At 41.8% G+C, this 16,090-nt stretch overlaps 1 protein-coding gene and 1 pseudogene across 1 annotated transcript; both read left to right on the top strand.

Moving 5' to 3' along the window:
* Window positions 1-1,711: 1,711 nt before the first annotated feature.
* On the top strand, window positions 1,712-2,636 carry LOC102704701 (annotated as a pseudogene).
* Window positions 2,637-3,704: 1,068 nt separating this feature from the next.
* On the top strand, window positions 3,705-5,128 carry LOC102704419 (fasciclin-like arabinogalactan protein 7). The gene is made up of 2 exons (XM_006653451.2): window positions 3,705-4,078; window positions 4,161-5,128. Exons 1-2 carry the CDS (start codon window positions 3,773-3,775, stop codon window positions 4,677-4,679), a joined length of 825 nt encoding a protein of 274 aa, XP_006653514.1. The 5' UTR covers window positions 3,705-3,772; the 3' UTR covers window positions 4,680-5,128.
* Window positions 5,129-16,090: the final 10,962 nt, after the last annotated feature.

Here is a 16,090-nt window from a genome sequence, read left to right as displayed (position 1 = left end):
ATACATTTTACATGTATAAATTTTAAATATATAAACTTCGTATATATATACTATTTAATATAGATATATTTTATATATGGATTTAAAATAAAAAAAATCAAATCCTAGTTTGAAATAGAGTCAAATATGTAAACTTTATATTAAAACTTTTCAAAAAGGAAATGAGTTATATGGAGAAAAAAAACGAAAATAACGAGTGTTCACGGGGAAATCTTTCACGCGAACGTTGGCTGAATAGCCTGTTCGAGTCTAGCTATCCATCCTTCCTCCGTCCTCACCGTGGTGCCTCGCCACCTCCCGATTCCACTGCCCCTCGTCTGATTCCAAGCGCCCCTCACCTCCCTCAGCCTTGTTGTCGTCGGAGGTCGTCCATGACGGTGCCGTTGAGGTGAGGCCCGTCGGGCCTCCCCTGCCCCTCGCGACATTCTCCTCCTGCACGAGTCGGCTATGGCGAGGTGCTGCTTCTGTCCCTGTGTTTTTCTCGTCATCAGCGGCAACAGAGATTATTTCTTGTTGTTGGCTGCACGTTGCCCCGTTGCCCACGTGCAGTAGTGGCAGCTTAACAAGTTGGTAATCATTCATGTGGAGTCGGATACTTTAACCGGACTGTTAATCGATCTGTTATAGCCTCTCTAAATTTCTGCCATTCATCTTGCGCTTTGCTTGGGTGGTGTTTAAATTGAGAAAATTTTTTAGAGAAATATCACGTTAAATGTTTGACCGGATGTTGGAAGGGGTTTTCGGACACGAATGAAAAAACGAATTTCATGGCTAGCCTAGAAACTGCGAGACGTATCTTTTGAGCCTAATTAATCCGTTATTAGCACATATTGGTTACGGTAGCCCTTATGGTTAATTATGGACTAATTAGGCTTAAAAAAGATTCGTCTCAAGATTTCTTACATAATTGTGCAATTTTTATTCATCTATGTTTAATACTTTATTTAGATGTCTAAAAATTCGATGTGATATTTTTGAAAAAAAAAATTTAAAAACTAAACAAGGCCTTAATCGATTGACACCAGCCATTCAGCCCCCACGTCTGTTCGGCGCTTCTTGTCGCCCTGTCGGTGCATGAAAGTCGTATTTCTTTAGGACATTATTCTGCGTCTCTGCTACAAATCTACTACTAAGGTCCTAATTAGTTTCCAAAATGCTTTTTCAAAAGCATCCCATCGAATTTTTGACACTTAAATAGAGTATTAAATATATATAAATATTAAAACTAATTACACAGAAATGAAGCAAATCGTGAGACGAATCTTTTGAGCCTAATTAATATATGATTAGCCATAAGTACTATAGTAACTACATGTGCTAATAACGAATTAATTAGGCTCAAAAGATTCGTCTCGTAGTTTTTTGGCGAAATCTATAATTTATTTTGTAATTAGACTATGTTTAATACTTTAAACGTCTATATCTGATACGATGTTTTTGTAAAAAAAATAAAAAATTGTAAACTGAACAAGCCCTAATTATCTAAAACTGTCGGCAGCAAAACATTCCCGAATCGTACGATCGTGTTCAGGGTCTGAAGGTTGACCACTCGACGGTGACAGCCAGCCTACCCAACGCCAGCCAATCGCCACCCCCTTGTACTTCCACCATTTTCCTGTGCGATCGCTGATCGATCGATCAGCTGCAAAATCCACTATATAAAGCTCTCCTCGCTGCTCATGGCGTCGTCAAGGCCTCGGCTACGTAGCACTGCAGCGATGGAGCTGAAACCCGCCGTGCTCGCCGTCGCTGTGCTGTGCCTCGCGCTCCCGCGCGTCGCGTTGTCCCAGAAGAAGGCCCTGGCCGGTGGCCCTGCCCCGGCGCCGGCGCCGGCGCCCCGGCACGTCGACCTCGCCGAGCTGCTGTCCCTCGCCGGACCCTACGGCGCGTTCCTGGGCTACCTCACCAAGACCGGCGTGATCGCGACGCTGCAGAGCCAGGCCAACAGCACCGACGGGCAGGGCGTCACCGTGTTCGCGCCCGAGGACTCGGCGTTCGCGGCCATCGACGGGGCCGCGCTGTCCAACCTCACCGCCGACCAGCTCCGCACGCTGATGCTGTGCCACGGGATGCCCCGGTACTACCCGCTCTCGTCGTTCTCGGCGCTGGCCGCGTCGAGCCCGGTGGCCACGTTCGCCGGCGGGCCGCAGCAGTACGGCGTCAACGTCACCGACGCCGCCGGGACGATCCGCGTCGAGTCCGGCTGGGCCACCGCGAAGCTCGTCAGCAGCGTGTACTCGACGCCGCCGGTGGCGGTGTACGCGCTGAACAGGGTGCTGCTGCCGGAGCAGATCTTCCCGACCGCTCCGAAAGTGGCACCAGTGCCCGCACCGGCGCCGGCGCCGGAGCCGGTGCACCCGGACAAGGCGAATGACGGCGCAGCCGCGCATGGCTCCACGGACGCCAAGAGTGTGTCGTGCCGGGTTGGCGCTGGCCGTCTTCTCGCCATCTTGGCTACGATGATGGCAACCAGTGTTCTGATGATATAGTTGTCGATTTTTTCGGATCGCGTGGGCACGTACAGCAATGTTTATGTTGGTGTGAAGAGTTCGTCAATTCGTTTGTCACCTAAATGGTGCACACTTCTGTGTATGTACTGTAATATACATTTTTTTGCATGAACGTATTTACGATAACATTTTCCGCGAGATTAACTAAAAGAGTAATTTGATATTACTTAAGAGATATTATGAGGTATAAGTACTAGGAGGTACTTAAATAAATCTAACCGTTAATTCGTTAGGGGTAGGATTGGAAGGAATAACGAATGGAATAAGAAAAACTCATCTCTTTCTTGCCGGCGCCGCCGACGGCCGACGACTGATGCGGCGCGATGGCGACCTCGCGACGACGACGACGACGACAGCGCGCCGCCCACGAGCTCGGCACCGTGGACCCCAACTCCGACGCCGCAGCCGTCGCAGCCCACGAGCTCCCTGCGCGCTGCCGCGGACCACCGACCCCGACGCCACCGCCGCCGCAGCCCGCGAGCTCCCACCGATGGCCGCCGCCGACCCCGACGTCGCCGACGCCGCAGCCCGCGAGCTCCCCGAGGCCGCCGACGGCATGGAGGAGCTCTGGCGCTAGGTGGTCACTGCATTCCAATCCAAAATACACGAAATTCCTTTTCTGCCCTCCCAATCGAAATTACCATATTTCTCAAGGCAACAAGAGGTATCCATTAATCATAGACCTCCGAGTAAACATAATTAATGGCTATGATTTGATATCTCTTGATACTTGGTACTGCTTCAAGGAGTATAAAATTGCTCTAACTAAAATGAAGTTAAATTATGCGAATGACTTAGTCGAATCTTTCTGTTTTTCCTCTTGAGAGAACTAGAAGTTTCACTTTTGCTATTGATCAAACGTTTGATTTTTTGTTCTTCTGTCAAACATGTGCATAATGCATGGGAGACTATAGAGGAAGAGCGTATATGGAAATTTTGACTTATGTGTATGCTTTCATATTATCATCAAACATCAGTTATCAAATTTGATTGATGAAATTAAAATTTTCAAACGTTTGATTACTAGGCGGAGCCTGAGTTTCATGTGCCACGGCTCAAAAAACAATCATCGTTTGACACCTTCCTGCATCCTCTGAACCACTGGAAAAAATAGGGAGCCAGAGATCTTTGCTTCGCATAAAAATCGCATCTCCATTTCTTTCTCCACGAAGTTAAAAATAGCGCACAAGACGCTCAAGACAACTTCACCCTCTTGATCTAGCAGCCTACACTGCAGGCAGGTGCACTGTCAGTTTGTCGCAATGAAGCTCACCGTCGCGTTCCTCACCACCGCGCTGACTCTCTCCATCCTGCTCGCCGGCGCGCTCGCCAGGCCGCCCCCGGCGCCGGTGAAGCCAGATGCCGGGGGCGGTGCCGCGCCGGCTCCCCGGGACAAGGGCGGCAACCTCACCGACGTGCTCACCCTCGTCGGCCCCTTCAGCACCTTCCTCATGTACCTCCGGCAGACCAACCTCGTGGAGGTGTTCGCGCACCAGGCGTACCGGACCGATCAGGGCATCACCATCTTCGTCCCCGTCGACATGGCCTTCGCCGCCGTCGAGCCATCGGTAACGCCAAGAACGTAGGAATTGTTTGGTTTGGTGTATTATTACGTGGGATGGTGTGATGGAAATCATGGAATGCACACAGGTGCTGACGGGGCTGACGAAGAACCAGCTGAAGCACCTGCTGATGTACCACTCGCTGGCGAAGCACTACACGCCGGCGGAGTTCGAGGGGCTGAGCCAGAGCAACCCGGTGACGACGCTCGCCGGCGCGCGGTACGCGGTGAACGTGACGTACGACGGCGGGGTGGTCCACGTGAGGTCGAGGTGGGCGAACGCCAAGGTGGTCGGGGCCGTGTACGAGACGGCGGCCATGGTGGTGTACGAGCTGGACCGGGTGCTGCTCCCCGACGTGCTGTTCCGCGCCCACCCGCCCGTCGCGGAGACCCCGCCCGTGCCGGCGCTGCCGTCTCCCCCTGCGGCCGTGGGCGGCGACCCGCCGCCCGACGACGACTACGTCCCGTCGTACGACCACGTCGCGCCGCCGCCGCCACCGGAGCCGGCGGGGACGACCGATGCCGACAAGTCGTCGGCGCCGTCGAGCTACGCAGCCGCCGCGGCTCTCGGCGCGATCGCCGTCGCCGCCCTAACGGTGTTGCACTGAAGCTGTGGCTGCTGATGGCACTACTGCGGTTGCATGCACCGTACATGCAGCCGCACGTCGCGATACGTAGATCGCTTTAGTAGTCAGTGTTTTTTTTTGGTACTTAGTGCTCGTAGTAGTATGTAACTATGTATCTACGTGTAAAACTCACGAGATCAGCGTGGATGCCGTGCGTACGGTTGCTGCTGCGGTGAACTTGAGACGCACTCGGACGAATCGGTGAGCAGCCATGCATTACGGCAATCATGGCACAGGCCTCTCCTTGTGGCCCACGAGCTGCAGCGGAAAGCCCATTGGGCGTTGGCAACTTTGGCTATGTTATTTTATTATTTTTAGCTATTTTGGAGAGAGAAGTTTTCTAAAAGGATGAAGTGTCCTTTGGCCGTGTTCGGCCATGGAATAAGTTAACTAAGCCTCTCTCTTTTTCTTTTTTACACACATGTTTTCCGAACTGCTAAATAGTATATTTTTTGAAAAAAATTATAGAAAAGTTGTTTTAAAAAAATCATATTAATCTATTTTATATTTCTTAGTAATTAATTAATCATGTACTAATCTATTACTACGTTTTTCATACCAGATAAATTAACTTACCTCCCCTCTCTGCTGAATGCAACCTTAGTTGTCGTCTGGCCTCCTTTGATCGGATGCAACTGGGAGCCACCATTAGTTTCCCCTCTCGATCCGTAGTAGCTAGGTAGACATAACCAGGGATTTTCACAATTTCACTTCGAAATTACTAAAATTTGAATTGGTAGCTCTGAGCACCACCAGATCTTATGGAGAAAATAGTCTTCTCGTTGTTGTTCCTGTCCAACGGTCCATGACCATGCCACTGTCTTCCTATGAATCTTCTTCCATCATCGATGCTAGGGAAATGGCTGGTGAAGTCCTCGTCTATGTCTACGAGCACATTTACAGTGCAAGGCACAATCTTGAGTGCCCCGGCATGCCACCTAAGCCCAAGTAACCCACAAGACACTACAACATGTCTCTTCTTGATGCCTTACATCGAATACAGTCAAGCCTCATAAAATTACTACAGGAGCTAGGTCTCTATATGGAGATGCCATAGGCTCATTCGCCCCTACATAAGGGGAGGCAAGACCACTTGTCACCTAGAAGCAACATGAATGCCCCGATGTCCATATGAGCATCTTGTTGGACCTAAATAGGATGGTCGTTGCATCATCATATGCATGCTTTAGTCCTCGATGTGTCCTTTCATGATAGTGCATTGTCAGTATCCCCTGCAAACACAGTGAGCTCCTAAATATAAGAACAAGCAAGGACTTCATCCATGGCTCCACATTGCCTTGTCTGTTCCTTATGACCAGGAAGTTTTTCGCGACGTATTTGGAGGCCTTAGGGGCTTGGCATTGGATTGCTAGAGATTTGTTATGCGCCTAGTAAAGACTATGAATCAAGGATTTTTTGTCGATGAGAACGACCTACAAGAGACATGAGAAAGCAAATCAGACTCAACCATATATGGACGGAGGGCAAAATAGGCCTTTCTTTCCTCTGCTCACCATAAAATAATATTTTATTGGTCTAATTGTCCATGAACGACATACCACAATTTTTTTCTATCTTCCATCAAATCCAAAACTTTACAATTTCCACCAGCAAATTTCAGTCATTTCAACTGTTCTGTAGCAATTTTTTTTCTAAAAATATATAAATGGTGGGATGGGTTGTTTGACCCATCGCTCTGTGTGAGCACGTCTTATGCAATCATGTGGTGTGAGTTCGCTTATTTGCTGCTCGTCATCATCGTGCCATAGTGTTAGTACACCCCCTCGGTTAAACGACAAATAGATTAAGGTTGTTTTTTTGCGTACCGCAAGCATGATATAAAGGGCTTCATCGCTGCACATCATCCGATAATCTCCTTCATGGCTGTCTAATGCAAACCACCGTGGCTTCTTGTAATCCTATGTTTTGAGACACGCGCGGTAGCTAGGATAGATACATTTTCATTTACAACCTCATGTAGGATGCTTTACTTGTTCACGCATAAGCTGCAAACAATGGATACAGATGCAAAATTGGTTGGCGGCTACCGCAACTTCCACATGTTACCATGTACTATAACACGCGTTTTATCAGTGGAGATTGAGAATTGAGAGTACCTATTGCACATTTGCAAGAAAAGCCTTCATCATTTCAATCACTTTTAGACGGTTCAGGTTGGTTCAAGATTCATGTTTGCTATGGTTTTACACCTTATCATCTTTCCACGTTTTCCCCCGATGAGGGTTCTCTAGATCTCACCTAGCGCGAAACTTTCCCATCCTAGTCGCCTCCTGCACCCCTCCTCTCCCAAATCAGCAACAGTGTGTGCCCACCCTGTCATCTTCACTATCTCAGGTGGCTTTGTCATCTCCAGAGACACCCTATCTCCTAACTTGTCATCATTATCACCTCATGACCCTATCGATTTGGCTGCCTCATAGCCCACAACCAAGCCACGATCTTTCATCTCCATCGCTTAAAGCCCACAAACTCCCCTCTTCCCCGTCCCCTCCTCTTTCCACCCCAACCCGAAAATCTAAACCCTAACTATATTATCGTTTATTCGAGTTCGTCAGGACCGCTAGAGCTTGTAAGGGTTCATTGAAGCCGATCGAACAAGAAGAAGAAAGGCTAGCTTGAATCATGAAAGAGATCACTGAGGCCAGAAATTTGCAGGTTTTTAGTTTCATTTTTCATTCAAATGTAATTTAGCAAATCCCTTGCCGTTTCATCAATCTAATAAAAAAAATCACGACGTTGCCGGCATGTTGAGATGGGTTTCCGCAAAACCAGCTCGCCGATAATTTGATAAAGACTGCTTTAGTAGTTTTAGTTGGGTGAGCATCTAATCATGGGTCTTCGCACAAGTCACAACGCATACAATCATCGACCGGGATATGGTGCCGGCCGGAAGAATAATCTGTAGCAGTAGATGAATCACATGGATTATTAATCCGACGGCATCGATCTGGTGACCACATTTCGAAGCATGAACTTTGATCACCTTTAATCATTGCAACACAAGAAGGAGCAAAATCTTCCCAAACAACAACCAAGAGGCTAGGGCAAGAGAAAAAGATGTCCAAACGCTGTCTTTCCCGGTTCACAAAGCAAGCCCCCTGGTTCTCCTTTACCCGACACTGCGTCATTGTTTAATCTACCACAGCGGGAGCACCACCTCCATGCAAGCCCTTGAAGCAAAAGCTGGAGCCAGCCAGGGCAGACTTCAGATCAAGTACGTAGTTGTGGTAGTAGTACATTCGGTTCACAAAACCGTGATTATCGTGATAATTGTAAGTATCGTCGAGGTACGGTAGCTTTTTAGGGATACGGTTTCTCAAATATCACACCAAACTGCGCGATAATCACGTTAAACCGTACGGTTTGACATCCAAACCATGATGATTTTTTTAAAAAAATATTTGTGTTCTAAATTTGCATGGTTTTTTAACGACAACCGCGATTATTATCGCTTCACCTAGGACCGGTTTCAGCCTCTTTCACGATAAATTAATGAAACCCTGGTAGTAGCAGGGTTTATGTTTTTGTGGACATGTTTAAAATCGTCGCACAAACGGTTTTTCACAATGATAATCACAATTACCGTGATAATTATGAGTTTTTCTTTTGTAGCGGTAGCTATTGCGGTTTTGCAAAATTAATCTGAGTTGAACACTAGACATAACGAAAAAGCAATCCTTCCTTGCTGAGGAATCTTGTGATTAAACTCAGAGGTGCCGGCCGGTCGATAGATAGGCTGCACGCAGTTTGGTGTGATATTTGCGAAACCGCAGTGTGTGTGGCATGCGTGAAGGAGGACAGGAGCATCTCCTTTTGTGGCCGTTTCGGCACGGCCGGCTAGCTAGTGGTGCGGCGCGCTCGCGATTCGCCGCGGGACCAGCAGGAGATCGCGTGGTGTGCCCAGGATTGCAGCGAAACCGGCCGTCCGACAGGAGCGAGGAGATGGTCCAGTCCAGCCTCGTTCAAAATTCAGACTTTCATCAGAGAGCAGCAGCAGGCCAGCAGCATTGGTTTGGTTCCTCTCCCTCCCTCGCCTGCCTCGGCATGTGAGATTCTGAGACGACTGGACGCGTACACCGTACTCGGCTGCTGCTGCCGCGAGAGCGAGAGAGAGGGCCAGATAGGCATAGAGCCGTACACATGACGGTGTACATCCGTACAGTACATCAGTAGTAGTTAGAATGCAGAGCAAGCCTCGGTGTATCACTTTCAGTTTTTTCTTAAATTTTTAATGCACATTGCGGAACTGTTAAATAATATGATTTAAAAAGAATACTTTATTTCTTTTATCTAAAATAGATTTTTTTTAATTTGCAGTATTTAATTCTATCATCTACCCTAAATAGCTATTCACAGTGCAAGACTTTTTAGCATTATCTAAATTTATATCGATTTTAATAAATCTAGACATATATATATAAATTATATACATTTATTAATTAATAAATTTAGATAAGACTAGAAAATCTTATGGTACGAAAGGAGGTATCACAGGTCTAATAGAAAAGAACTCGGCCTCCTTCGCTCCATCTACACCAAATAGTCCAACTACGGAGTACAAGTGTACAACACCACAAGACAGCAAGCTCGGTCACCTTTTTTTCCCTTTACTGGCAGGGAGCCAGGGACTGTGGGCTGGGCATGGCAGAGTTACGCTGCGTGGTTGCATACTCCTACTTGCGTTGCAATATGTACTGTGTACGTAGTAGTACGTACTACTACCACGCGGCAGGTACGTAGAAGGTACAGGCTAGCTACTGGAATGGAGTATATTTCCTGCGCATATTACTACTGCATTATTACTACCTGGAATTGTACCGAACTTACTGCTCATACTTGATGGGCTTGTTGCACGTTCCCACTGCACCATGAGTATATATGGATTAATTTTTTGAACCAAGGTTTGCTGATATTTATATAGTAGTTCCGTCCAAAAGGACTTCTAGCCTTACCTTCTGGGCCTTCGGCTCTTTGAGACACCCAAACAATATATTTGTAAATAAAATATAATTTGTAAATAAAAATTTTATATCTGTGCTTTAGTGATATAAAAGTAAAAGCTACAAATAAGCTATGATGAACCCTAAAATCAGCTACAAATTTAAATTTTAAAATTTAAATTTAGGTTAATAGCATAAGCAGAACAGAATGATAAGTCTCTTCGTCTGTACAACCAAAAAAACTAAAATATTATTCACGTTTTCAGTTCATAAGTTCATAATGCATTTGTCCTTCACTTTCTCCAACCCGAACAAATTTGTTTCATACTTTCTCAAACTCCAATACAACGGTTACTCTAAGGGGATGATTGCTTTGTTTTTTCATAAAAAAGTCAAATGACATATTTGCAAATAAAAAATATTTATGAATAAAATTTTTATATATGTATTATCAGCAATATAAAAATAAGGTTGAAAAATAAACCACAATAAAAAACAAAATCAACTTCAAACTTAAGTTTGAAAATTTAAATTTTAGCTTATAAGCATAATCATAAGCTAAAAGATGATACCATAGAAATAAAGTCTTTCTAGTATTAAGCAAGTTTAATAGTAGAGCTAACTTACTAGGTATAAACTTATATTGGAGTCAATATATATGATAGATTGACTCTAATTTTTATCTCTTTACATTTTTTCTCACTTATGTATTCAATGCATTTTTAAATATAAGTATAGCTAGCTCTTGCATATGAACAATCCCAGTAGATACCACATCCATCGTCATCCTAAAAATAGAGTATATGAAGGAAAAAATTGCTCCAGCAAATAGTTATCTCATCCCCAAGAAATAAAGCATCATTTATATTAGAATTTCACTCTCATCACTCACTATATATCTCAACATCCAAACTCAAGAGGAGAGAGCAAGAATAACACAAGAGTAGATGATTGGAAAATTAAAATATATAGAGTATGTAATATATATGGATGTTTTGTCGAAGTCATTGCCGACATTAAGAGATAATCTATTTTAGATGACCATCTAAATGATAATATAGATGATCAAATTTAGATAAGCTGCTAGGAATGCTCTTCATCTTAAAAATAGAATATTTGGATGACAAAAATTGCTTCGGCGGATACTTCATCTCATCCTTAAAATAATAGAGCATCCTTCATACTATAATGAGAAACTCCAATCTTTCTCCTCATTCCATACATCAACATCCAATCTCAAGAGGAGAGATTAAGAATAATGCGATGGTAGATGGTTATAAAATATGATTAAAATATACATGTAGGATATAATCTGAATGTTCTGTGAGAGTTATAACTGAGGTGAAGAAAAAAATCTATTTTAGATTAAATATGAATGATTTAGTTTGGACGAGCTGTTGGGAACTTCTTTTTCATTCTCTTCCTTCTCCACGTCATTTTATAGTTAACTTAAAACATGTACAATATGAAAATCATTCTAGTGACATCATTAAATAAAAAAACTTGGTCGCTTTCTTTTCATTCATCTACTACTTGGTCACGTGCCCATGCAACATGTCCCATATATATATATAATAATTGCTTAAACCATTGTACCTTTTATTGTAATCTACGTTTATATGGAATACTACTTATTACTCCGGTATCTACGGATGAGTAGAGTAGGAGAGTAGCAGTAGCCGTAGAGTAGGAGAGTAGCAGTAGCCGGGAAGATTGATGGTGTACTTGAGCCATGTTTATCCTTCAAAATGGTAAAAGTCTTTTAATTTTAAAGCACTTTTTGGCAGAATGGATCTAAACACTAGGGTAAAAAAATGATAATTTTGTATTTGACATTTTGGTAGTCTAGACTAGTAAATTTCGTTAAAAAGTGCATAGGGACGTGGTCACGTCGACCACCTCTCACTTTTGTAAAAAAAAATGACAACTTTGTATGTCTCTAAGCCAACTTAAAAAATATAATGCTAAAACTTTTACCACCAAAACTTTTAACATTTGCCATCATTTCAAATACCTCTGAACAGTGACTTAGGCGTGGTTTTAAATACGTGAAACCGTACATCACGTCGGGAGCGTGGAATCTCGCATCCAATGGCGCCATTAAATCCCGGCCGTTATTGCTGCCCTCGAGCGTGTGGTGTCGCTGTTTAGCAGCGAAGTACGCAGCGATTCTTTTATGGAAGATAGCCTGGTGATTGTAGGACTGCAAGATTGTCAGATTGACATACAGTGGGGATGTTTTCTGTTCTTAAATTCATTTTTAAAATTTATATGCTAAAAGTTATTATATTTTAAAATACTGCGAACACATACTGGATATGAAATGCATGAATATTATGCAAAATTGCAAACCTCACATGTTGTACCACAAACATAGGTAGCATCCGAACAGAGTAGTTACACGTTAGGATTTAAATTGTGGTGGGTAGACCTATTGAAGGTTGTTACAAGAAATATTTTCATAAGGTCCTATATATACTTTTAAGTATCCTGTATATACATCATAATAAAAATATAATAATGCAGGATCGCAAATGTTTGTTGGTTTATTTATGTGCACACAAAATTTAATCCAACGGACCGACCCAAACCTTCGCCCTGTGACGACTGCACGTTTGCACATAAATGGAAGCAAGCACGTACGCGAGGCTTGAATATTTATGAGATGTTCGTGATGGCCACGTTGCAGTACAATGCATTACTAGATTGTGTTTGCTTCAATTTACTCGTCGGCGACAGCTCTATCAATCCATGTCCCTGGGGTCAAATCGTCAAAATACCCAGCCTCTTTTACCCTCTCCCATCTTTTACCGTGTAAAGGTCCTGATACAATACAAGTGTACCGTGTACGGAGTTCAGGGTTTCAAACGCCAAATACGTCTTGATTTTTTTTAATGCTGCGACCGACACCCAAATTAACCCGGTGTCGTCTCACACATACTCCATTAGTCTCAAAATGATTATATTTTTCGCTCATCATACATATCAATATAGAAGAAAAAAAAGACTAATATATCCTTTATTATTAGTCCAATTATTCTCTATTTATCTATTCTCAATACATTTATTTGTTGATTTCACAAAATCCAATTCAAAGATTACTTAGAAACAAACTTATTTCGAGATAATCTAGAATGAGTGAAAATGAGACGAGGTTTACCACCGTTTCAAAATATAAGTATTTATAGATTATTTAACATGAATTAAGGAGATTTGAAAAGATTCTCATCTAGTAACCAACTTTTGAATTTTATATTAATTAGATTAGATTTTCTTTGTAAATATCTGATTGGCTCCGAGGTCATTAGAATAATTGAAAATATGAGAATGCAGGAATGATTATTGCGTTACAAAATTTGAATCCTAATCGTGCTAGTATACTCCTAGCTAGTACTACTAGTGCTGAGTACGACGTACGGCCGCTCTGAATCGTTGGTTTGAAAGCCTGGGATCGATGCTGCTGCTGGTGCTTGAGTCAGAAGGGTTTTGCAGCCTGCAACGCAGGAGTACATATCTGATTTCTTCACACATGCCAGCTTGTAGCAGCGGGTACATCCTTTACGAATCAAAGCAGAATTTATTGGTGGATAAAACGGCTAGTCTCAACGAAACAGGAGCCGTCCCAGCACATGTTCTTGTTAATTCGTGGATTTGGCCATGTTGGGATCTATGGTGATGAATTTCACATAAACTTAGCAAAACGGTCTCACTTGACTATGGAGTTTTTCATGCATTTTTCCTTTGTAAAACATAGTATAAGCATAGCGCAATTTTCTTATTCTTGAGGAAATACACGAGGTATCACAATTTTCTATATAAAATTGGTACCTGCTAAGAAAACTGCTCATAAGCATAACAGTTCACTTATACGAATGCACGTACTCTAGGGACGTGGAGAGATAGACATTGTTGCACAAAGATGTTTGGATTCAATGGGTTGTTAGTCTTGAGGGAGAAATCAAATGTCCATGTTTTTCTATGACATGGCGTATCCAGATGGCCAGAAAGTTTAATCTTTTCACTTCTTTAGATATTATATACTCCCAACATCCTTAAATGTTTGACGCCATTGATTTTTTTATACACGTGTAACTATTCACCTTATTCAAAAAAATTACATAATTATTAATTATTTTTATACCAAATTTAAATAAAACGAATGGTTAAATATGTGTTCAACGGCGCCAGGAGGGAGTATATTTTTTAACAGCCAAACCACACAGACTATAACAGACTATAAGAGGAGACGCTATATAATGTAAAAATAGTGCACACAGTGATTCTTTTCATTTTCGGCCTCTTTTAGTAACGCAGAAGTAGTTTATTTCTGTTTGTAAAAGAAAGTTGGGGGGGGGGGGGGGGGGGCGTCTCATAAACATCTAAAGAGTATGCTTTGGTGTTTCCCCACTCATCGTTGATTATTATTAAGTGCATATATACACTTTAAGATCCAACTTAAAAAATATAATGTGTGCATTTCAAGGACTAGTTATTACCAACATGTTAAAATAATCATACCATGAATATGTTGACTATGTTTTTTAAAATTACAACGGTTTAAGATAAAACGAGAATTTATATTTGTTACAACTAAACTACATATTAATTTTTAATTTTAGAATTATTAAATTTATAAATACTAAAATTAATGAGTTCAGGATATTTCTAATCACATTTTTTTTGTTTAACACAAAACCCAATATAGTATAGTATAGGGGAATAATAATACGGTCTGCCTGATCAATTGATCGGACAGATACAAAGTTTTTTTTTGGACGTAGTACAAAGTTAGTAAGGGAACATAATACTGTTTCTAGAATAACTTTGTACTACATCAGCCGTTCTCAACATAAGCCAGGGTTGGCAATATTACTATTATCGTCATGATAATTGGTCATAATTCCAGGCCACGATAAGTCATAACACTAAGTCGCTAAACGACGGTTTGGTTTGATAAACATCATGAGAATTCAAAGATTTTAAAAATAGAAGAAAAATAAAAAAAATCATGGTGATAAACATCATGAGAATTCAAAGATTTTAAAAATAGAAGAAAAATTAAAAAAATATGATGATATATTGTGATAATCACAACATATCCCACGGTTTCAAAAAACAAATCATCAATATTGCAAAAACCGTTGTAATCACCGTCCCTGATACCATGATTATTGTTTACACTAAAACCGCAGGGAAATCAGTAACTAGCACGCGTTTCGACCCTAAGACCTCGGCGATTTTATTTAAAAAAAATTAAATTCAAATTCGTTCGGTTTTCCTGTGATTATCGTAATTATCACGGATAATCATCGTATCGCTGGCGCGCGGTTTCAATATATAAGACGATAAAGTGAAGCCCTCATATAAACACTTAAAACATAACACTTCTGTTTATACCATTGTGACAATTAAAAAACACCATATTAAAGTCTTACCCGTTTAATGCAGAATCTATAGAACGTCTATCGGTCTAGGTTATCCACATAAACATAATAAAAAACAACACTTCCACGCACATATGTATATATTCACACACCGCGGAAAATAAACATACCACATAAATTGGATAAACCCAGTCATTAACACCGACATTCACAGGAGAATCCAGTCATTAACCCAGCCTAGAAAACCTTTTCTCCGTCCTCTGCCGTAAGACCCAGAGTACAGCCCCGTACCTCAATTAAAACACCGTAAATAAATTCGAAAGCACCAACAGCTCCATGACAAACCAGAACTCCGAAAAGGCAAAACATTCCAGAACGAAAGAAACCAAAACCAAGAAAACAAAAACGAAACGGCAGAGACAGAAGGCAATGCCGCAACAATGGGCATGTGCAGAGGGTGACTGGAAAATTTATAAACAAAAATAAATTAATAAATGTAACTTTTTATATGTGTTCTTGACGATCAGTCAAAGTAAAAAATAAACTTCACAAAAACATTTAAATTTTAAATCTAACAGCTTATCTAAATTTAGTCATCCATATCTTCATTTGGATGATCATCTAAAACAATTTTATCATATATGATATCCTCTATATTTTTTTAAGGATGGAGAGAAAACATCTAAATATAGATTTTCTTCTTCTAATACGAATGGCATTCAAAATAGAGAATTAGATGGGTGTTGTGCTGAAACTCAAATTTTACCTTTTATTCTTTATTTTTAGAATGGAGAATATGATTGTTGTGCTGCTGAAAACAGTTCTAAAACAGAGTTCAAAAGATAAAGTTGATAGAGCAATTTTAGAAGGTAGATACCACTGTTTCTAATATAAAAATATCTATTAATATCTTAGATAATAAAAGATATTAAATTTTATATTAAAAAATAGTGATACTTCGTATATCTCATGTAGATGGGAAAAATGCTCAAGTTGATGGGTTGGCCAGAGGGAGGGGGAACGCGACGCGCAGCATTGCCTTGCATGC

The sequence above is a fragment of the Oryza brachyantha genome, chromosome 4 (assembly GCF_000231095.2).
Source record: "Oryza brachyantha chromosome 4, ObraRS2, whole genome shotgun sequence".
NCBI lineage: Eukaryota > Viridiplantae > Streptophyta > Magnoliopsida > Poales > Poaceae > Oryza > Oryza brachyantha.
The sequence above is the reverse complement of the archived record's forward strand: the minus strand, read 5'-3'. Positions and strand labels throughout refer to the sequence as shown.